The sequence below is a fragment of the Saccostrea cucullata genome, unplaced genomic scaffold (assembly GCF_032062105.1).
Source record: "Saccostrea cucullata isolate Sc308-1 unplaced genomic scaffold, CSIRO_AGI_Scuc_v1 ctg4083, whole genome shotgun sequence".
Taxonomy (NCBI): Eukaryota; Metazoa; Mollusca; class Bivalvia; order Ostreida; family Ostreidae; genus Saccostrea; species Saccostrea cuccullata.
The window spans coordinates 67,393-91,600 of NW_026918067.1; the positions used below are offsets into that span (position 1 = coordinate 67,393).

At 36.8% G+C, this 24,208-nt stretch overlaps 1 protein-coding gene across 5 annotated transcripts; it reads right to left on the bottom strand.

Annotated features, from left to right (window-relative positions):
• Positions 1-1,528: 1,528 nt before the first annotated feature.
• Positions 1,529-23,136, bottom strand: LOC134241675 (uncharacterized). 5 transcript variants are annotated; one of them, XM_062723790.1, is made up of 10 exons: positions 16,969-17,504; positions 16,428-16,520; positions 15,684-15,863; positions 11,732-12,466; positions 11,234-11,356; positions 9,623-11,003; positions 8,481-9,066; positions 5,941-6,181; positions 5,448-5,646; positions 1,529-3,523 (listed from the first exon to the last, which is right to left on the bottom strand). In XM_062723790.1, exons 3-10 carry the CDS (start codon positions 15,825-15,827, stop codon positions 3,330-3,332), a joined length of 3,603 nt encoding a protein of 1,200 aa, XP_062579774.1. In that variant the 5' UTR covers positions 15,828-15,863; positions 16,428-16,520; positions 16,969-17,504; the 3' UTR covers positions 1,529-3,329. The 5 variants fall into 5 exon arrangements, with proteins under 5 accessions (XP_062579774.1, XP_062579842.1, XP_062579901.1 ...); XM_062723858.1 differs by lacking the exons at positions 16,428-16,520; positions 16,969-17,504 and adding an exon at positions 23,007-23,136; XM_062723917.1 differs by lacking the exon at positions 16,428-16,520 and having other exon boundaries at positions 17,086-17,504.
• Positions 23,137-24,208: the final 1,072 nt, after the last annotated feature.

Consider the following 24,208-nt stretch of genomic DNA (forward strand, 5'->3'; position numbering starts at 1 on the left):
TTTCAGATTTTATTATTTAAAGCTAATCAAGGATTATATGTACCTCAAAACACCAAATGACATATAAAAGAAAAGGCCAATTAAAGTACACATACTGTATCATACCAATGAATTTTCTGAATTTTGCATCTGTATGGCAAAATTCATAGTTACTGGTATTTGGGAATGGACTACGGCTCAAAAACTTGAACCTTAGGTCCTTAGGTACTGTGAGGAAATTGCTAGATGCATCATCTAGAGCAAGTCTGGTAGTGTACATCACTAGGTACAGTACCGATCGGACACATCCTAACAGAAAATGAACCAGGAGCAGACCCAGTGTTTGCTCTGTGGGTCCACTTCGGGTTCAATCTGTATCCGCTAGGGCTGCATGACCCCAAGCAAATCCGTAGCGGACCCCGAGCAAAGCCAAAGTGGACCTAGAGTGAACCCGAAGAGGACCAAAAGAGCAAACCCCAAATTCAGTAGCAGTCCCAGAAAGCGAATGTGCGATCGGTATTTCTTTACAGAGCTGTCAATCAGTATATGCGATTAACCAATCAGCGCGTCGACCAATCAAAAATGGCATATTGATCTGTCAATTGGGATAAAAGATCAAATGTGTGATCATGTTATTTGATATAAATCCAATCATTATATATATACAAGCAAAGCGTGTGAATGGACAGTATAAATCTATTATGATAATTGTAAACAAGGGGCGGGGCTTACTGGCGGCGAGATTAAAGCGGGGTCCGCTTCACGTATCAGTGCGTAAAGCAATCATAGAAAGCAATCGCCGGGTTCCCTCTAGTGGACCCAGAGCTGACCCTGAGTGAAAGCCGCCAAGTGAACCCGGAGGGGACACCGAGCGAACCTGAGAAGGGAACCCGGGGTCCGCTTCGGGTTTGCTCTGGTGTTAGGTTGTGTCCGGTCAGTACTGTATATCATCATTGCATTTTTTGTCACAGTGGGTTTCAGCTTCCTCCTTCTAAAATCTAAACAATGAAGCCTGGGCATTAAGCTCATCTTGAAGTGTGGTAAAAACTGTCTTATTTATTACTCAAACATTTGTTAATTGTTAAAAACAGGAATAATGGATTTTATCAGAGTGCCTTAAATACGTAGATCATGGCATTTTTCAAAGAGAAGTATAGGAGTTTTTCAAACCTTCTTTGGATTTCAGAGGGCGTGACTTTCTCGGCGCTATGTAAAAGCGAATACTGGTAGATTTTCATTGGTTACGAAATTAATTACATCAGGAACTTTAAATTATTGTTGATAACGATGAGACGACTTATTGTTCCACTTCTGTGACGTGAGAGAACTTTTAATTGGCTATTTTAAGTGATAGGAAGCTGTGTAAATTTCAGAAGCTAATTAGGCAACGTCGAGAATGCCACGCCTTACTGAAAGTCCATACTAAGCCTGTAATGGTAATAATGTAAACTTGTAAAGATATATTGGGGACTCTAAAGCTTAGTCTCATTTTGTCTCGGTAAATAAAAGCTTCATACCCCCCCCCCCCCCCAAAAAAAAAATAAAAATACACTTGTACATTTTATTTTGAAAATACCCTTTTACATCAATATAATGGGGGTACAATCCTGCATAATCTATGCTATTATGTCAAAAATTTTGAAAGCATTTTTTAATAAATTATGACAAAATTAATCTAAATATGGCAATGTAAAATATTTTCAAATGAAGTAAGTTTAATGTTGAATTGATTGTCTTGAAGATAATATCACAATAAAAAAAAACTTCCTGAGTGGAATTCTCTTTTGAAAAAAAATGAGTTCATTTAATTTCATCAAAACCAGGATGGTAGTTTCTTGTATTGCGTAAGTCATACTAGTGGAAGGTGTAATTTGTCATAGATTATTGTTACGAGATGGGACTAACTGTTAGATGAGTAGATGATGGATCAAAGTAAGTCCAAGCATTCAAAACTGGACTGCACAGTTAATATTACATGTCATTGACGAAGTCTTGATACAAAGATTAATTCAAAACTATAATTATAACATACAAACTGTGTGTCTTGGCTATAAATAAACGTCTGACACAAAATAGCTAGCTAAAATCAACATTCAGAGTATCAAAAATATACTTAGCTCTAGGAATTCTATTACATACATCTAAATTTTCCCTGGAAGTTTTACTTTAATTTACATTTGTATGTTCATGAAAATAAAATATTTAAACGAGCCTATGCATACAATAAATGTTATTTATAGTCCTTTATGAATTAGGTTGGTACATTTGTATTAAGGGAGGATGTGTTAACTAGAGCAGCTGCTTGTAACAAGTCAAAATTTAGTTCTAAGAGTAGGATGAGGGAAAATGGATATCAAAAATAAATAATTATTTCATTTTCTAAACAGTTAAATGCTTGGAATGTATAGCCATGGAATAAATAGGTTATTATAAATGTTTCTGAAAGAAATAAAAATTTTTCTAAAATTATAATTACATATGGTAATATAAACATATAAGTAGAGTAAAAAGAAAAAATGTGTCAAAGATATAAACTTTACAAAGATGAATGATAAATTATATGCAGTTTGTAAAATCGCAAACAGAGTTTTACCAAAATTAAACCATGATGCCTTCCTATATACAGCAAAACTCGTTTAGTATGAACACAGATATTGCGAATTCATGGTTATAGCGAAGTTATCTTGGAACCCCCAGCTATATAAATTTGATGAATTCCTATATAAGTATATAACAAATTACAGATATAGTGAAGTAACTGTAATTTTATTGGTCCCGGTGACTTCGTTATAACAGAGTTTTACTGTACAAATAACTCTTTTGACATATATAACAAATATCACACTTAACTTCTCAGAGCAACAACAGAGCTGTAAGATAAAAATTCAGTGTAATCTAATGGCACTACGGGAAATTTTGTTATCAAATAACAATAATAATCAAAATTTCACAAGGGAAAAAAAGAAATATGTACATGTTTGGTCCGATTTGTAAGGGAGGTCATCACATTTCTCTTTGTCTGCTTTGTAAGGGAAGTCATCAAATCAAATTTACTGTTTGGCTACAAACTTGAAAATTTGCATAAGAATGCATCAAATCATCACCGTTATTGTAAAAAAATAACAACAACTAGAAACAGAGACAAAGTTGAAAATTTGGCTCCAGGTTCCTCACATCCCACCATTTAGGAACTTTATAAAGATTATTGAGAGTTTATCAATAATGTCTTTTAGCTGCTCGCACTCCGCCATTAAGGAACTTTGATGAGAGTTAATCAATAATGTCCTGTCGCTGTTTACACTCCGCCATATAGGAACTTTGAGAGTTTATCAATAATATCACGTCGCTGTTTACACTCCGCCGTTGAGGAACTTTGAGAGTTTATCAATAATATCCTGTCGCTGCATCTCCGGTTTGGCCAGGACGTCCACCAGCTGTTTGACGGTCATCCTCTTGGTCTGGTCCAAGTCCAGTAGCAGCATCTTAGCTGGCTCCAGTTTTGTTTCGTACACCAAGATTTCTTCTACGGTAAACCCAAGTAACCCTGTCAAATAGAAAAATTGTATACCGGGGTAAGACACAGGTACAATGTCATGATCATACAATTAATCATAGAGTAAACTTCTGTAGAAGTACTTTCTTCTGTGTGGTACACGTGTATTAATTTTATACATTATGTATATGGTCACAAATTTTCCATGGAAAATTTTCCAAGTGTACTGAATATAAATGTAAGGCATATAGTGACAATCTAAGAAATCAACATAATTTTCAATCCGCAGATTAAACGGAAACTGAGATTCCGCGGAATTATAACCTGTGGAAAAAAGTGTGTCAGTCTACAGTATATTCAATGGTACAGAAATGTTTGGGTCAATGTTGGCTTTAGTCTGGTTGAACAGTACTCAGACGTCATATCACAACAAGAGGCCCATGGGCCACATCGCTCACCTGAGCACTGGAAAAAGTAGAAAATGGCTTTTTATTGTAAAGTTTATATCCAAAAGTAGTCCCATAACCAATCATGGATTTGCTATTTTTTAAATGATTTTTAAAGAATTTTCCTATATATATCTTTAAAAAATTTTGTTGGCCATTTTGGCCTACACTAACTGAGCATGCTTCCATATGAATATGATGAATTATGGCTGTGTCATTCTTGAGAAGAAGATCTTTAAAGAATTTTCCTATATATTTCTATGTAAAACTTTGGTCGGCCATTTTGGCCCCGCCCTACCCCCGGGGGTCATGATTTGAACAAACTTGAATCTACACTACCTGAGAATGCTTCCATATATATATGATGAATAATGGCTGTGTCATTCTTGAGAAGAAGATTTTTAAAGAATTTTCCTATATATATTTCTATGTAAAACTTTGGTCGGCCATTTTGGCCCCGCCTTACCCCCAGGGGTCATGATTTGAACAAACTTGAATCTACACTACCTAAGCATGCTTCCATATATATATGATGAATTATGGCTTTGTCATTCTTGAGAAGAAGATTTTTAAAGAATTTTCCTATATATATTTTTATGTAAAACTTTGGTTGGCCATTTTGGCCCCGCCCTACCCCAGGGGGTTATTATTTGAACAAACTTGAATCTACACTAACTGAGCATGCTTCCATATGAATATGATGAATTATGGCTTTGTCATTCTTGAGAAGAAGATTTTTAAAGAATTTTCCTATATATTTCTATGTAAAACTTTGGTCGACCATTTTGGCCCCGCCCTACCCCCGGGGGTCATGATTTGAACAAACTTGAATCTACACTACCTAAGCATGCTTCCATAAAAATACGATGAATTATGGCTGTGTCATTCTTGAGAAAAAGAGTTTTAAAGAATTTTCCTATATATTTCTATGTAAACCTTTGGTCGGCCATTTTGGCCCCGCCTTACCCCCGGGGGTCATGATTTGAACAAACTTGAATCTACACTACCTGAGGATGTTTCCCCATAAGTTTCAGCTTTCCTGGCACAGTGGTTCTTGAGAAGAAGATTTTTAAAATACGCCACCAAATTTTCATTAATTCCCAATTATCTCCCCTTGAATGAGGGCCTGGCCCTTCATTTGAACAAACTTGAATCCCCTTCACCCAAGGATACTTTGTGGCAAGTTTGGTTGAAATTGGCCCAGCGGTTCTTGAGAAGAAGTCGAAAATGTGAAAAGTTTACAGACAGACGGACAGCTGGACAGACAGACGGACAGACAGACAGGCGGACAGACAGACGGACGCCAGACAAAATGTGATCAGAAAAGCTCACTTGAGCTTTCAGCTCAGGTGAGCTAAAAACAAAAGCAGGCACGTTGATGACTGAACAAGAGATTTAACTTGCCTTTTGACATTAGCACCATCAAAAAATTAAAACCCAGCATTTTGTGCTTCTCGCGAAATAATATGATTTTAAATCCCTTGTGTCTATTAAGGTACCCTGTACGCCAGATAGATTTCATGCTTTACCTGCTAGACATCTCCAGTCCTTCTGTACATTAATCTGAAGGTTCTCGTACACGTCCTTAAAGACGTTGTAGGGCAGGGACTTGATGTATAGGGGGGCAGGTCCTGGGGTCTCAAACGACTTGAAGCTCTCGTTAGACCCCGTCTCTGTGTCCTGATGAGGGAGTAGTTCATGGCGACCGGACTGCTGCTTCTTAGAGGGCTAATAAATACAGAACACAGGGAAATAACAACTGAAATATGTTAGGTGGAGAAACTGCTTCTTAGAGGGCTAATAAATACAGAACACAGTGAAATAACAACTGAAACATGTTAGGTGGAGAAACTGAATCAGAACATTTACTTTTGACCGAGCATGTGTATCAGCCAGTCAAATTAAAACCAGCGAATCTTCTTCTATGTGTAAACATTGTCAATGCTGAGAGAAAGGGGAACTGGCTTTAATTAGACTGGTACTTCTGCATTAAGTGATGGATGAAAGGTCACTGATACTGACCTTGAGCCAGACCTTGACCTGATTGTCCACCTTGATGTTACCACAAAAAATGGGAAGCCCCTCGGCCAGGTCTAAAATGTGGAGTTCCTCGGAGTTCTTCCTTGTGTGTTGTGCGTAGCTACATTTCTCCTGTAGAGGGCAGGCTGGACCTAACACATACTTGACCTCTGACCCTAGACTTGATTTGCATATTTCTGTCAGCCAATCTAATACTGCATGTAATCTTACATTTTTCTCTAGTCTGTAAACAAAAAGAAATTGTTTTTTATGCATCTTAATTTAAATATACACATAGCAAAATAAAACACTTAATATTGAACTTCCTGTTTGTCTCCGCGGAAACAGAACAAGGTTAATCTGGTACAAGTCCTGTCAATAGACTACACTGAGTGATCTCTGCGTTTACTTCTGTGTTAACAACTTATACTCACTACTTTATTAATTGTCACATCCTTTAGCCTCCAAGCAGGGTTACCTGCTACAAGCTATTGATCAGTAAACTCTCTTTATACATAATGATCCCTCCATTGTTCATTAAAAAGAAGCTATTCCCCAGGGATTTCCCCTAAATAACCCTCATTAGTGTAGGAACTAAATGTTTATTGCCTATTGATCTGAATTCAGCAACATTTTTCATTATCTTTTCATTCCAATTAATCTGATGTTAAAGAAGCCAGACAGACTAAGGAGAAAGCTAGCATTGCTCTCTTGATCAGGTCCTAAGATTTATCAACAAATCAATCTTTAATACCCTGTGACTGATAAGACTTGGGTATTCTAATAGAACCAATACCTTTTGTGTACTCTTGTATGCTCAAAAGACAACAGCTCAATTTGTGAAATACTGGTACCATATAAGTGGACAATTTAGCGAGACGCAAATTTAGCGATTTTTACCTAAAATCTTGTGTTTTATTTTTAGTGAGAAGTAATTTTAGCGATTTTCAAATGATAACTAAATAAGCTATTACGTATAATACGCAATTATTTTTTAGCGATATTTAATTTTAATGATGTCAGCACCCTCGCTAATAATGCCAAAATTAAATCCTCGCTAAAAATTCTACTTAATATACAGTTTTACTGGTGAAAAGCAGAAAGTGAGAATAACATTAAAACAGCTCATTTCTGAAAGGCCAATCAAGATCAGATGCAGCATCTATTTAACAAGTAACAAAACTAATTTTTTAAATCCAAAAAAGATAAATCTCAATAGTAACAAAATTGGAATCTACACTATGTAAAAGCATTTACAATTACATCATGTTTCATCTTTTCTGGCAAAGTTAATATTGGGGAGAAAATTTTTAGAAGATGCCATAAAATTTCCACTAGCTAATTTTTAATCATCTTGAAAGTATATGCAGGGTTCGACACTAACGGTAGCCCGCTGGCCCGGGACAACTGAATGTTGAGGTCGGGCTACCAAACATGCCTTTAAACTTGCCCTGCATGGCTACTAAGAATTTTACTAAGTACTCACTTAGAGCAACAAATATAATTATCAATTACACATAATGTATCTAATAATTATTAAATCTATTTTCAAACATGTTTTATCATCATAATTATTATTTTTGTATGTCAAAATTGTAAAAATTAAAGGTGATTCGAAATATCCTAAATGATTATATATGTGTACTTCTTCGAATAGAAAAATTTCTAAAGTACAATCATAGGGTGACATATATTTTTTACCCAAAATACAGCCAGAATGCAGGATTTGGCTTCTCTATTTTCAAAATTTCCCGGGGGAGGTCCCCCGTACCCCCACCGGCAGGAGGGGGAAACCCCCTCCCGCACCTACCCCCCTCGTCGCTTCACGACTCGGGCTGCTGGACAACTAATACATGAACAGGGCTAGTAGAAATTAGAAATGGCTAGCCCTGTTGACAACTATGGTTTAAAAGTTAGTGTCGACCCCTGTATATGTGGCTCTTCATTCATTTGAACAAACTTGAATCCCCTTTACCTATGGATTCTTTTGTGGCAAGTTTGGTTGAAATTGGCCTAGTAGGATTTCAAAAGTTAAAAAGTGTTCTAAAATTCTGAAAGGATAGTTAACACACAAGAGACAAATGCTGGATGTCTTTGGATTAGAAAAGTTCACCTGAATCTTGGGTTAGGTTCATGTAAGCTAAAATAAAGATTAATTTACCAAAGTCACTTAGCAAGTAGCTCAAAAGCACATGCCAGCCATGCTTGGATGCATCATGTGTTAAAAATGACTTATGTCAAGCTAGAGAGAGAGGTCTTAATGGTTTTTAACAACAAATGTACATAACCAGTCATGTTAAATCAAAATCTACTGCAGTTAAGGTGGGGTGAGATGGAGGTACTATGTGATGTTTCTTCTACAGGAATAAGGATAGTTTAGAATCCCACTGTTTGTCTTTGTGTGGATGGCAACTAAGACTCTTTAATAATTATGTTTTAAAATGTGTAAAGTCATTGTTTTGGTTCCTAACTTTTGAAATTGATTCTGTTACACTTTACATCACGTTTTTCAGAGTGTAAAGCCATTGTGACTCGGATCCTACCTGTTGAGTTGAATCTGTATCCTGTCTCGGAGTTTCTCGTGGGTCAGCGTGATTTCGTACCCCGCGTGGTGGATCACACTGGTGGTACTATTGGTCACCACCAGAGAGCGGGCATCACTGGCATTGTTCAATCGGAACACAAGATGAAAATAGATCATACTGGATATGTGTGGGGGGTTTCCTCGGAGCTGGAAGTAAAGACTCCCTGTCGTGTACTCAAAGGTCTCGGAAAACACCGGCTCAGGAATGAAACATGGAATAAAATAATGGCTGCCATCGATTGCTTCCTGTCTGAAGATCAAACCAAAGGCCTGAAGTAAGAGCAGGGCCTTGTCTGGACTCAGCTGTAGCTTTGTACTGGACATGGAATACAGGTCAGTCTGGGGACAAAGTTCTGACCAATCAGATTGCAGGAAAAATCCTGATGCAATGAGTTTGAGCCAGATTTGTTTGATTGCCTCATTTGATTGGATGATTCTTGGAGAGATTGTCTGTAATTGGTGGATTCTGTCCAATAGGATGTCAGGCCTTATAAACAGGAGTTTGTCTAGCTGGCTGATGCTGGATACAGGTAATAAGGCTGCCTCTGAAAAGCATTTACAGGTACACAACATACAATTTAAAAGTTTACCGTGTACACAATATACAATTTAAAAGTTTACTGTGTAAACAAGAAAATAAGACAGACATCGTAACAGGATGATCAAATCCGAAGACAAACAGCTCTTGTGGGAACCAATGAAATATATAGTTATATGGATTCCCTATACATGTCTTAATTTATGAATCACGTGGATAAGCATGTAATACTCAAAATTTAAAGTGGAATTTAATTTGTGTTTCATCTATTGAATTACTGCACTTCAGGGTGTTGTATATCACACAAAACTGACTGTGTTCATTTAATATTTTTATTGTTCAGAACATGTAAATTTAGCATTGTTCAATTTTCCAACACAACTTGTATGATTTATAGCTTGGTCTGTAAAATGCAAACATAAAACTTTAAAATAGTTTCACTCGGCAAGGCAGTTTTATCTGGTTTTCATTTGTTCAGCTAAACAAATTCAACAACCCTCAATTTTTTAAATAAAATTTCCCCGAGTCAAAGTGTAAAACAAACAAGATCATGATAAACTTACTTGTGGATAAGATTTCTCCAAATTCCAGTAACTCGGTCCACACCACTTGTCTGATTCCTAGATCCGCTCCTGGAATGGTCTCCTGGAAAGCTGCCGTAAAATCGTCCTCATCAATGCAGGCCACATCACTCTGTCTCCTCTGTTCTAATTGGTGGATCATCGCCATGGAGATTAGTAGGATGTACTGTTTCTCCTGAATCTCACAGATAGATCTCCACACGCTGTTCTGTACCTCTACACAGGGTCGCGCGCCGTTAGAGAAGTGGAACAGGTGTGGATGTCGCGGAACGTTATATTTCACGATCTGATATCCGTGAGAGGTATAGAATAAGGTCCGGACTTCGTCAATGGTGGCTGTAGACGCTATGTCAGAAGAATCTACTCCCAGAAGTCCATAGGTTTGAATGGGACACTCGTACCCAACTGTTCCGCGAATGGTGTGTATCGTGTTCTGTAAGCGGTGAATTTCACAGGGAGGGGACTTCAACATTTTATCACCATCAAAGGTCAACAGAAATACACTGGTCCTAGTGAATAAATACTGACAGCACTGAAGGAAGAATTTCTCATCGTACACAATAAAAATCTCGGTGTTAATCGCCCCACAGCCTAGACTACTGGGGTAGGATCGATCACTGGTATCACAGTGGTTCAGGGAGTCATTACTGGCGTGCCTCACCCGCTCGTCTATCTGTAGGAGCCGGTCATACTGAGACCACGGCTCAAACCCGACCTCACCCGACCTCTCCATCGCCATGGTAGCAAACACTCGGTCAAAGAGCCTCACTGTATTATCAGCGGGTAACAGGAAGTTGGGTAGAAGTAACTGTGAGAGCTGTCTGGCGTTTGTACCACAGATAAATATCCTCACTTTGGGGAATTTTACTTTCATCTGGAAATCGTCGGGTCCTCCTGACGTACCATCAGCGGACTGCAGACCCGGGACGAAGATCTGGACATGCTCGACCTTAGCGCCGGGAGAAATGGGTCGGATTGTGAACAGACTGCTGGGGTCCAGGGTACTGGGGCTCTGTTTAGGCTTCACCTGCCTGGGTTCACAGCTTCCTGAGCTGAAGGTTGAGGACATAGAAGCCTTGGACATGGTACTGGGCTGACGTATGTAGCCATCAGACCGACCCCCGACCTTGGCATTTACCGGCGAACAGCTCCCGGGGAGGGGGACGTTAGATTTGACCGGCTGTCCGGTGATGTCTGTTAACACGGTGGGAGCAGAGATGGGCGAGTGTGGGGGGTTGGGCTCTACGATCTCGGGGCGGTGGCCAGACTGAAAGGACTTGTGTCGGGGTAACATTCCCTCCGGTCGCTGAAACACGACCTTCACTTCCTTTAATCTCTCTAACTTCTTCTCCAGGAATAGGGCCTGCAGGAATCATCACAGAGTTCAGAAATTATAAAATATCTCAATATATCCCCACAACAGTTATATAATTATAAATCTTTATTTCAATTACCAGCTGAGATTTTATTTTAAATTATGGTTGCATTTTCATCTTTATTTTTATGACCAAGAGTTAACTTTCATCATTGTGAAAATAAAATGATTTTATGATAAAATAAATCATAAAAAAATTCAATTTTTAAGATCCTTACCTCTTTGGGGTTCGCCAGAGCGTGACCGTCAATGGACCGTATCCAGTCTCCCACCATTAACTTGCCGTCTGCTGGACCCCCTTCTGTCACTGACGTCACCAGGGTGTACCAATCATCAACATTCTGTCAAAACAAAGTCATGACATGAAAACATGCACAGCTCACACAGAGTACTGTAAAATCACACATTTTCATTGGGTCAAATTTTCAAGTTTTAAGTTTTAAGAAAGGAATACTGGTTTGTGGGGATTTGATTTCGAGATTGGAGAAGTGTTGCATTTAATTTAGTATAACAATGCATGTGAATTTTTACATTTAGAGTTGCTTGGTCATGAATTCAATGCTCTCTCCATACCTTGGAAACAACGAAAATTAAACCCCCAAGAATGATGAAAATAAGTGATTTCACAGTAACTAACATATTTAAACAGTGTTGTACAAGGAAAAGATTAATACGAATGGTAAATTCTGATTTAGTAGACTAACTGCTTTACTTACATTTTTGAATTCCTTGACTTTGTACGAGAAGCCAAACTTTCCTTGAGATGAGGTTGTTAGGTCCACGGCTTTAGTCAGGCAGTCCCACTTCACACGGTGAGGGTACTTAAACAAGTCCTCATAGCTCCCCACAAAGCCCACCGACCTTGCCCAGGAGTTACTCCCCTTCCCCATTAGATTGGCGTGATTGTGTGTGGTACAGTTGTTGTTTTTACACTCCTTGCAAACCCCCGAGCCCACAGGCATCGAGTGATACTGCTCCTCCCCCGCTAGGGGGCGCTCTGACATGGCCGGCATCGAGCACACCCTCTCCTCGTAACAGCTGGCCGTGTTAAAGTGCTGGTCTACCTGCGATCCCACACGCTGCTCTCCGGCCAGTAGCGAGTCGTGTTCGCTGGATTCTTTTTCGTCGTTCTCCACGCTGTTGGACTTGATCATCCGCCTCATTCCGCTGATTTTCTTCCTGACTTCCATGGAGCTGGACGACTCACTCGAGTTTGATAGTTGAGATCGAGTTCTCTTGTTGTTTTTTAACACATCACAGACAGTTAGTGTAACGGAGCAATCTTGGATTGAGTCGATGAGACCAAACACCTGGTCTTCAGTCAGTCCCCGCAGGTCATTCCCATTTATACTGACCACACACTCAAACTGGGTCAGCTGTGAACCGCTCAGGAGACGACACTCAGGCTTCACCTCTGTCACAATACAGCACGTGTCCGAATCACCGATCTTCTGGAATACAACAAACAAAGCTCTTTAGATTATTTATAATTAGGAACATTGACTTCTTCTGTAAGCTGAAGCAAAAGTCTTTTAAACGGTCAAATTGTTATAGTATCATTCTATAACATATGACAAATGTAAAAGATCTGGATACAGAAGAGGTATTTAATGCATGTCATGAAGTAATTAAATCACACCAGTGCTTTGTCACACAACTTGTAATATTTTTATTCAGTTAAAAACTCTAACCACATTTTCAAATGATTCAGATACATGTATAACTGATTTAAAAGTCTTGCATGTGGCCACTTCCCCTGACTATATGACTATGCTATAATCATGATAATTCTTAACTCTGTATTTTTACTTATAAAATTATACATTTCTTTTGGAAAATCAATTAGGTTCAAGCAACATTTTATATAAGTGAGCAGAGGGGTTTGTGAACCTTTAGTTGTCTCTGAAATTTGCTGTTGATATGGAACTTAGTCCTATCTACCTGCTGTTCCAATTAGGAATCATGACAAATAATGCTTCAAGTAGCCCTAAACAGGAAGTCTGATGGAAATCAAATTAATTTCCAAACAGGGATCTAAGGCTCGTATCTGCCACACGCTCGGCAGATGTTCAATGTTTACCTTTATTTCTAATTTCTCCTACTGCGAACGTGCATTTGACAAATTCATAGGCAGCCAAGGAGAATTTAATATCAAGTTGTTACCCCACTTCAACAGTTTCCCCCAGGGTATTTAAAAGCTTATCTGAGAGCGCTTGTCAATTGACATTAGTAAGTAAACATTAGTTCTGATCAGACTGAACTATTTGCAATCAAATAATTATGATAATTCAATTATGAAATGCTTTGAATTGATTTATTAAAAAATTATAATAAAATGTAATATATGTTTTGGATGAATCATTGATAATTTTTAAATTATTTTTTAATTCAACAAATTTTTAAAATATCTTTTATCAAATGATTTTTCACTAATAAGTTCAATATAAAAGTTTACACAAATCAAAAGTTCAAACCTCTATACATGATATAGGGAATATTCATAAGAAGAGAAAAGTCCTATATATTAAAGTAAATTTTGGAGATTTCGCTATAAGTATAATAGATTGCTCACAAAAAATAATTTCAGGTAAACATCAGCGAAGAACAATTATTGAGACAGACTGAGACATCATTTGAAAGTCTGGATTTTGCGGAGTCCCTTCAAACATTAAACAAACAATGTATCATCACTTTGTCTGAGACAGAACGCACACATCCCTGTGTACCCACACTCCCTGTTGGCACTTAAAGTTCATGACAGCAGGGAGATTTTCAGAAATTCATAACAATTACATACATGTACTTGTAAACTGAAGTGGGGGGTGTGATTTGTTGAAAGAATTAGTTTCTGAAACCTTAAAAAACTTTAGGAAGTAAATGAATAATTACAAATAACATCCTTGACAATGGAAGTATGTGACACAATTGTTCATCTCTTTCAGTAATCATTTTCCAGTACCCCAAATTTTAAAATGAGAATTGATTTATTAATGATTTTCTTAATAGTAAGATTCTACTGTATATAGTACTGGTTCAACATCATGGAAAGAAATAATTTTGCCACACAACTTCCAGTCATAATGATTATAATAATTATATCAAAATTAAGTCTTAATTTTATTATGGACAGATATCTTTATTATCAATGAATTTAAAGAATCCTTTCTAACAGGAAAGGGCAATTTAAATGTATGGCAGGGCCAGGAATCAAACCCAGGACCCCTGCACTGAAGTGCTCCAATAACTGTCCAGGCCAAAATCCAAAGTCCATACCATTATATTCTTAGACTAATAAACAAGTAAATTATAGCATTGTTTCTCCCTTTCTGGCATCCAAGCGTTATGTCCCCACCCCACATAAGAAACTGTGATAGTATAAAGTCATGATGACAAAATCACTGGCACGGGGCTACCGTAGACGTCTTTAATTCCACATTTCTAACATTTCACTATTTGTTAGAAAGTTACCTTTAACAGTGGTTTTAATTTCATGGTGAATCGTTTATAAATATTCAGCTTCTCTGCCTATTTTTAGGTAGAAATGAAGTGAAATAATAATCACGATGGTTTAAAGTTGGCAGAAAATTCTTAAATCCTGAACATAATGAAATTAAAAACACTATGTTTTCCACTTCTACAGTAAAATACTACAATATTTATGATGTTCATCAAAGTGACTAGTTTGTTGATTTTCATCAGTGCAAAGAAACTCTTGAATGGTTTAATTGAGTTGTTAAATTAAAAGTCTCTGAATATTACGGTAACTGTGTGCGAAACTAACTTCAAAGTCCTATAGACTTTCGGTCCATAGACATTTCATTTTCTATAGACCGCAGCAACTTCCTATGGACCGAAATTTAGAATACTACATTCAATGCTAAAATATTGAAATTAAAATAAACGTATTTGATGTAAAATGGTGAAATCATTACACTTTCCAGTAGTTTTTGTACTGGATAAAAGATTACAACAAGAATCAAAAAACACGGTAAGACGACTGACTACAACAGCATTGATAAACGACTCAAACATTGAGAATGTCTGTCTGATAGACAAGAGTAATAATAATTCCCGGGCGTGCACCCTCAACATACTTTAAACGGTCGAAGAAGGACATGTTTCTTCTGCACTGTTTTGGTGTCCGCGGCCATTAAGTAATCACAACTTAACCTCCCCTCATGCTAAAAATAGAATATTCAGATTCGAATTATTTCTGCATACATCGTGGAACAAACTATCATAACTAAGGGGTGAACAGAATACATCAGTGTAATACATTTAAACGTGATTTGTTTATTAGAGACAAGCAGGGAACCAGTCTGAAATTCCTATAGACAAGTCGGTCTAAAACACAGACCGACTGATGACATTGTCTACCGGTCCACCGTTAATTTCGCACACTGCGGTAATATTAATTAATAAATGTAATGTATACAGGGTTATTTTTGCCTCATTTAATTTTCGCCATTTCACACTTGGAAACAATTTTAAATTCCCCCAATCAGAATTTTATTAAAAAAATTATACCGTATTATTTCATTTCACCCCGTTTAAAATTCGCACAAATGAGGGTAGGGCGAAAGGGACGAAAATAAAATGGGGGCAGTACAGTATTAACAGTATACAGTATTAACTAAGTCTGTGAATATTTTATCTTGAGACACTCACTTGGACTTTGAGTTTGATTCCGAGTTTTCCAGACGGGCTCCTCTGAATGATGACGGTATGCGTATTTACAAAAGGAACATGTGGTGACTTGAGAAGGTCTAGGAGAAGTAGGTACTTGTGTTTCTCTGAGGGGACTGACCCCATACCGCCAACGTGGTCACAGCATCACATCACGGCAGTCTGAAAATACAAAACAGAGCTGCATTGTAATCTATATGAACATGATTAAAATGTCACCATGATCATGATGATAAAGCAACAAACTCACAAAAATTCAATATGGAGATTCGAACAGTCATGAACATGGTAAGTATAGTTCCTTCCTAAATTCCAGAAGAAAAATTGAAATGCTGACCTTAGAGTACTTTCACAATCTAACAATAAGGTTATGAGTAAATTCATCAATGAAATTCACTGTCAGCACACATTATTCAGACATTCCCAGTTAAAGTGTAACAGGAAAAGACAAAAATGCAACAGAGCAGAACAAGATTTGAACCCCGGTCCCCAGCATCACTAGTCAGGTGCTCTACTGACAGATTGTTATCTGGCCTGAACTGGGGATCAAACCTCCCTAACGGCCAGCATAAGAAGAAAAAAAAAATAAAATACATGTCATACATGAATTCTGTTACTCCACAATCAAATTCCTTGGCACTTTTTAACACATTCAATGTAGAAGTGAATACATAAGCTGCATCCCTTCAGCTGTTTTACCTGCGATTACCTGGATAACGACTTTACCTGTGTACACCTGTAGAACTGTATCACCCCCGTAAGGAGTGGGGGTCAATACCCGACCTGCCTCTTACTAAAGCAAATGTTGTCAGTGGAAGCCTGCATTGACAATCAAACATTGATTTAGTTCTATACACCAGGTCTGCTTCAAAGATTTAAAACCTGAATATTTCAAAAATACCTTCTATTCTATCAATTTTTAATGTACCTATACACCAACATGAAATGAATGTAGCTGATGCACAATTTGCCAAGAATATGCATGTAATATAAGTTCAAAATATACAGTATGTAGATTAACACTGTAGAAAAAATTTATTCAAGCCTACCCTTTGCAGCTGTTTAGAATACTTGTTAAAAATAACGAAAAAGTGAAGATCAATTAAAAACATATTGCATACATGTCATACTGATGAAAATTAATCAGAAAATTTAGCCGAAAGTTGACTGTGTTTACAAACAAGCTTGCAACTCTTTTCCATCAAGTCTGCAATAAAATATCATCATATTATCTATATTAAACTTGTACAATAAGCCTGATATGTACCTGCATAGCATGCATTGAGAAAATCACTAAAAATCCCAAAAAAAATCTGTGAGAGGAAATTCCACTCTGAGACAATTTCTCTTTTACACAGTAACGAGTTCATTTCACATCCCTTACACATAAAGAAAACATGAGTATGGACACATCAGCCGGAAAGAGGAGAACTTCTTCCTGTTCAGAACATCACTACCTCCTTAAGTGGAAGCCTCGATATTCCACGGTCTCTCCCGTGTACACAATGTAACATCCTCAAGGCTAAACAGGTCTCTGATCTTAGCATCTAACTTACGCTTAGACTGCAAGGACACATGCTCTTCTTAAAAAACTGACAGCAAAGTAAAATAATATAGTACACCATTCTAATAGTATACCAACTCCAATGTTGAAAAAAAGCAGGAAAATGTATAAACACGGTATCCAACAAAAAAATTCACCATATTTGTCATATTTGTTTTCTTAGTCCAAATTATGAACAGTAAACACAATAATTGAGTAACTGACTTGAAACAATATGCTGCGCCTTGATGAATTGTTGATCTTAACTGTATAAAATCTTTCTGTGGATAAACATTCTTGAGTTTCTCTCAGTTTATTTTGATGCTTGTTATACTTAAGTAGTGTTTTTGGTTTACTCATTACTAACATATAAAATTACGCACAAGAAATTGTATGCACTTCGGTACTTGACAATGGTTTTCGAGGTGTGAAATTATCTGTATTGTTATCCTAAACTACATGCTGTATTTATCATTATATTATACATGATAGACAGAGAAAATAGAGGTTTATGTTGAGTAAGTGGATGTATTTAACATGTTGACAGAGATTGTCATTTCTTTCCCCCACCCAATGCATATATGCAGAAATTTAAGGCACTTTTATGACATGAGAACAGAATTTGACTCTCTTGGTTAATTGCTGGAACTTAAAAATCTATAGCATGTATAGAGAAGTTCTCAATCCTTCAAATTAAAACAACAGCACTTTCTCAGCTTGATCCTCTTGTTAAATAAACATGATCATATTGACAAAAGATTTACCTTACATTCTTTTGAAACGGAAGTTGATTTTTTATCGTTTAGTTTCGTATAAACGTTAGACCTACGTTTTCACTTAATTCTTAAACACTAAAAAAATATTAATTATCATGCAAGTAGTATGAATCTGCCACTATACTGGGACTGCGTTGGGATAATACTGATTGCATTGCAGGACCTTTGAGACCTCTCTGGTGACGGAGTTGTGAAACCTTAGCTTGTTTCTCCTCCTACACACGGTCATAAGACCTGAATAAGGCAGACAGTTGCGGGGGATAGACAGCTAAGTGTTGTAGACTACCCAAAAGCGTAAGACCTGAATAAGGCAGTCACTTGGTAGTATAGATCGAGAGAGGTGGCATACCACAGTGAGAAGTGGGGGAAGTGCCAGGAGTCAGTGCAGTGAGAAGTGGCAGGACAGAAGAAATCTACTTACGGGAGACACCCGTTGACCACAGCTAGTGGTTGTCCAATCAAGAAGAAACCCATTGTATTTGTATATATTTGATTTTAATATTATTTGGTCAACAAAAATCTGAGTTAACAGGTTAACGAACCCAAGTGTAACGCCTCGGTGATACAAGACATATCACCACACACCCAAGCTCGGCCGCGTTGCACGTTACACTTTGATCTCATGCCCTAGGTAAAATTTTATCCCTATCTGGGAGTTAGTAATGCTGGGGAATTATAAGTAATGAAGGGGTGTTTACTGATATTATAAAACACTCTGATTAGTAAATACCTTGCTGGTTACTGTTAATGGTTAGTTAATAAACATGACAAATGCTTATAAACTTTAAACTTAAAAAACTTAGTACAAATTTAACATTTAGATTAAGTGCACTACAGGTTGTTTTAAAAGTTGCCCTCAACTTGGTAATCGAATATTTTCCCCATTTTTTATATGGGGTAAAAAAGAGGGGGGTGTATTTAACTTGTTAAAGTGAAGAACTGATTGATTTTTAACCTGACAAATAAATGATCATGCAGTCGATAAAAAATATCATAGGATCATCATGGTAAATACTTTTGATATATATATTATCATGTTAATGTACATGTATCTTGAGTTAAAATCCATCATTATGATCTTGCACTGAGTCTCTTTGCATAGTAACTTTTATAAAGCAAACTCTCATCAGGCCCATTGTGCCTCTACAGATTGAAATTACAGGGGCATTACCCAGGGCAATAACGAAGAAGAAGGGGGTGTAGGATTCCTGAAATTTCTTCTGTAAAGGTGAGGGACCCACAGGGTGCCCCCCTTTGGGCCCCCCTCCCCCCCCCCCCCCCCACTCCCAGACCCTGGGTTTTAGGAACAACCCTGCTGTGTCATGCAGCTTGTAACATTCAAATTAGCTCCTAGTCAGTCTCTCTCGGCAGTCATGTGTAGCTCAGTTTTCTAGGATTGTACTCTGAAACACAATTTCTCATGGCTAGAGCAGGTTAATATTTGGTGACATAAGATTTATGAATTCCCTTCTTTAAGTCTGTGTTTCCTGGGTGACTGATAACACAAGAATTCCCTTTGTTATTTTACACTATTTCCTATTCTCTGTATAAGTAATCATTATGATCATTAGTCTATTTCCTTTGTATCAGTCAATGGTTATGATCTCATTCTGTCGATCAGTATCAGTTCCAAAAGCTGACATGATGCTTATAGATATGATTTCCATTAAAATGAATGAAATGTATATCACAAACATGTCTTTGAAGATGTTTGAATGCATAATATGTATACAATAGTTTGAAGAAAAAAAAACATACTATGTAAAAATGATTAATTTAACAAAATTGCATAGAAATGATGATAGATACAAGTGTAGTAAATTCAGTACATTGGAAGAGTATAACTTTTAACAATAATTACACCACTACATGCTACAAATATCATGTGTTTTAATCTTAATAGCATATTTAAATTATATGTCATCTATTTCTTCGGAGGTTATCAATTTCAAAATTTAATTCATTCATTTACCTATTTACTATACAGTACACATACATTGCATTAATTGAAGCGGTCATTTTGGTCTCTAGCCAGTTCTTGTGGTAAAAATAAGTAGGGGTACCCCATTTACGAAAGAAGTGCCTATGAATATTTAAAAGTATTTCTAACCAATCAAAGTGTTCAATGAGCGGAGCATTCAAGGAATCTCAAGTCTGTGACGTCATGTTGTTAGCAATGTAACTATGAGCATGATGAAGTCAAAACATTTCAACAGTGCTCCAAGTTGCGACTAAAATGGTCGCATTTGCGACCAAAAAATTGATTTTGCGACTAAAAATGAAAACACACTCGCATTTTCGCGACTGAGAAAAATTTGGGCTGGAAATGTCCATTTTTAAGATCGGGATCGATATTTCATTTGTAAAGATTCTCTATCAAGAAAATGTTTGAAGACATATATTTAAATGTACACTTTACATAGCATCGCATGGACTTAGATTACGTAATGTTATGGCAGCATGCTGTACAAAGTTTGATAGAACAAGAGACGTGTATAAATAATGTTCCTGATAGAATGGCATCCAAACTTCGTTAACTTTCTAAGATCCGACCTTGTTATTTAAGCATTTGGTCAATTGCTTGCATATCACAATGAATCATGCTATTAAAGAGTGTTTTGGCGGCATTTATAATGACTGGGTAATGGGTTAGGTATGTAGTAATAAGTAAACATGACAAACAGCAGACAAAGTCCTGTTTCCACAGCTGTCAAGCTTGTATTTTCATTTGATAAAATTTTATTTCTGTAATCAGATTACTTGTGTTCTGTACAACCATAAGGGTACATGTATGCAACAAAATTTTTCATTCAACCTAGCAAATTTTTATAGTCACAGTAATGTTTTATTATAATAAAGACATAATACATATACTTTTTAAATTATAAAGTTTTATTCACAAAATGTATTATTTTATGGCGAGTGAAATATTTCATTATGGCGACCAGAAATTCAGAAATGGCGACCAAAAAAATTTTTAGGTCGCCATTTTGCGACCCAAGAGCAAGTGTGACTTTAATTTCCAGCGTTAAATCCATAGCCTGATGATGTCATAATGACTTATGTAGCATTGTGACGTCATCAGGATTTCAGCTCATTCTCGCAGTATTATCTAACACCAAAGTAAATTCAAACCTAAGAAATTATAATATACAACAGTATAATAAAACACTTATCCTCTGGCTGTGAGTGAGATAGCTCTTTTATCAAACCCTTGACAGGAACTACTCGGGCAAGCCCTCGGGGAATAGTTCCCTGTTGCGGATTTGATAAAAGAGCTATCCCACTCACAGCCATTGGATAAGTGTAGAATAGCCTATGATTAGTTTAATATAATAAAACATTTATGGAATGTGAACTCAAAAATAGCAAATTTATGGTTCCCCCTCCGCAGGAAACTATTTCCTCCCTCTGGGAACCATAAATATGCTTTAATTTTCTCTTGTAGTTAGAATAAACGCCCTCACCACAGTTAGAATACCAGTCCCATATACTCACAATGTAGCAAATAATTGCAGAATTGCTCCAAAACGATATTGAAGTATACTTAAGAATTTGCACTAAAAATAACTTTAAAATTAATTGTAACAAACCTTTTTGGGATTCCGTATGCCTTTAAACTTAAAATAAAATCCAAGCGAAGATGAAAATTCAACTAATTTTCTCAATGTTTTTTCTCACTTCAAAATTACACGCCATATTTACTATCGGAATTCTCTGGATTGTTCCTAGTAACTGCACTGAGTACAAGTTATCGCCCGTGTTTATTTTGTTACATTGTGAATACATGGAACGAATTCTATCGTTGAAACCTGGGACATTTATCATTTTAACGATAGAAATTCTATCTATTTCCCTCGTACCCATTCCATAACAGTATACTATAGTACTGTATGATGACACCCATCTTCTACCCAGCATGCTCGTGCTTTTAGCTTATTCATTATTTAGCTGAGTATTTGGGACTTCTGGAGAACATGATAAAGTTCTGAATTTCTATAAAGCTGCTATATGCCTTACCCTAGACACCCTGGCCGCCCAGAAATCTCTCATTTTAAAGTTATTAGTCTGAGAATTTACAATAAAAATGAAATACGAAATCTGGATTATTACATTTTTTAATATTAATACCGACAGTGAAATATCAATCAGTTTACTGGCTCCAGAGCTTAGCACTGTTTAGGAAGGCATGGGGAGTGGGTGTCAGGTCCAGTACAATCAGTACATTTAGCTAGAATTATCTAGGTAGAATTTAATCTAGCTACCATAGCTTTATTTACCTACCTCAGGTAGCTTGATTTAGCTACCAAATGAATTTATTTCTATAAAAAAGCATTTTTCTCAGGATGTGCAAAAACTATCATTTTGATGCAGTGATCATTTTCAACTTTGAACTCGTCTGAAAACAATTCATGAAAAATTCCTTCTTGAAGAAATGTCTTTTTCTGCGCAATTGCAATCAAAGTTCTGAAAGTTTTGGGGCTATGTATGACAGTTAGAACAGTTACTCATTGAATGAAACGACAAAGAAGTCCAGTTCTGGTTAACATGATAATAGGTCTGTAATTATTCAGCACAATGTGAAGTAATCATACTCAGTCATGCCTCACAGCACGGACAGATAACCAAACAATGGATTTACATGTTTTGCTCTAAATTGACCAAACGCAGCGATGTTTAAACTATCTCTGCTTTGGATTGTTTTTTAAAGTCTCCCTAATATAAATATCAATAGTCATTTAACTGCGATTTTTTGTCTCTTTTTCATAAAAAGAAAAGTTACATTGAAATAGCTAAATAAAGCTACCCGAGGTAGGTAAATAAAGCTACATAGGTAATTCTACCTACGTAGCTAAATGTACTGATTGTACTGGACCTGGGTGTCGTGACTAACTGTAACAAATGTTGTGACAAATGGATATGGTCCCGTGGAGGCGTGGACATCTCTCAAAGTAAATAATTATGTTAAAATAAAGCCATACTTACAAATGCTTTGACTGTTCTAACTCCAGTAAGCTTTACTGATACTGTAACAAAAAAACTTGTATCCAAGAAAAACGGAAAAAGTCAAAAAGTTATCTTTCCATCTATGGATTGACTAAACCACAGATGTGTATATTCATGGATGTTTTATTTCCGAAATACTACTCGCATCTACGGTGATACGTCAGGGTCATTCTCTGATTCCTCAATATTTTTTTTCCTAGCACTTGCCCTTTTTTCGGGTAGACTTTACTTTACCGGTCCCCAGATCCGCAAGATCCTCGTGCTCATTGGACTATGACGTAACAACTACGTCACTCAACTGAAATGGATTAAATTTGCACACTATTCGACTGATTAGGGTTAGTCTTGCACCCACCTGAGAGATTAGGGTTAGTCCTTGCACTAGTATTCGACTTATTAGGGTTAATCTCGCGTCCATCCGAGAGATTAGGGTTAGTCCTCGCACATTTTTCGACTGATTAGGGTTAGTTTAGCATCCGCCCGGGAGATTTCGTCTGAACGTCTTAGTCCTTGCATACCATACGATGGATTAGGGTTAGTGAATCGTTCTTTTAGTTAAGTTAAGAAATTCAGTTGTTTCTGTAATTTTTCCAAGATCATAATTCAGATTCATAGGCATTTCCTTCGTTTGTTTACATGGAAGATTGGCTAAGTCCGAAAGAAATGACACTACTGGTCCTGTACCAGTAGCCGTCTAGTACCAGTTACCGTATATTACGTCATTTCGCGTGTTTAAAACGCGATTTTTCGAGATTTTTCTTAAAGATCGTCTGCTGCAGACAGAAACGTAAACATGAGTAAATTACCATACATCAGAGATAATATTATAGTGGTATACTTTACAAAAACAGTGTTTCGTCTGAATAATCTTCTTGTTTATGATGTGGTGAAGTGACGTCATAACTTTGAAACTGAGGTTTTGTTTTATTTTTTATCTCAAAGCACCCCTATAAACGCGTTATCGTGAACTCAGATGCGATCAGTAACGCGTTTGTATATTTTATTGTATTTCTTCAACATGATGCGGAAAGACAATTTCTATATTTTTTCTCAATTATGGGAGAGCTGATACTGGAATGATTGCAATTGTCTACCTATGCAGTTTGCACAGAACAAAATTATTTCCTGGATTTTGTATGTGTATGTGTGTGTTTTTTTGTCTCTCAAGTTCTGTTTACATT

Bases quoted from the DNA above. Each gene is read 5' to 3' on its own strand.
- LOC134241675 (XM_062723858.1), bottom strand. From the start codon at position 15,827: ATGGGGTCAGTCCCCTCAGAGAAACACAAGTACCTACTTCTCCTAGAC. The intron at 11,357-11,731 runs GTAAGTAAAGCA...TTGTTTTGACAG, and splicing joins AAGTCAAGGAATTCAAAAAT to AATGTTGATGATTGGTACAC. The intron at 9,067-9,622 runs GTAAGTTTATCA...AATGCTTTTCAG, and splicing joins TGGAGAAATCTTATCCACAA to AGGCAGCCTTATTACCTGTA.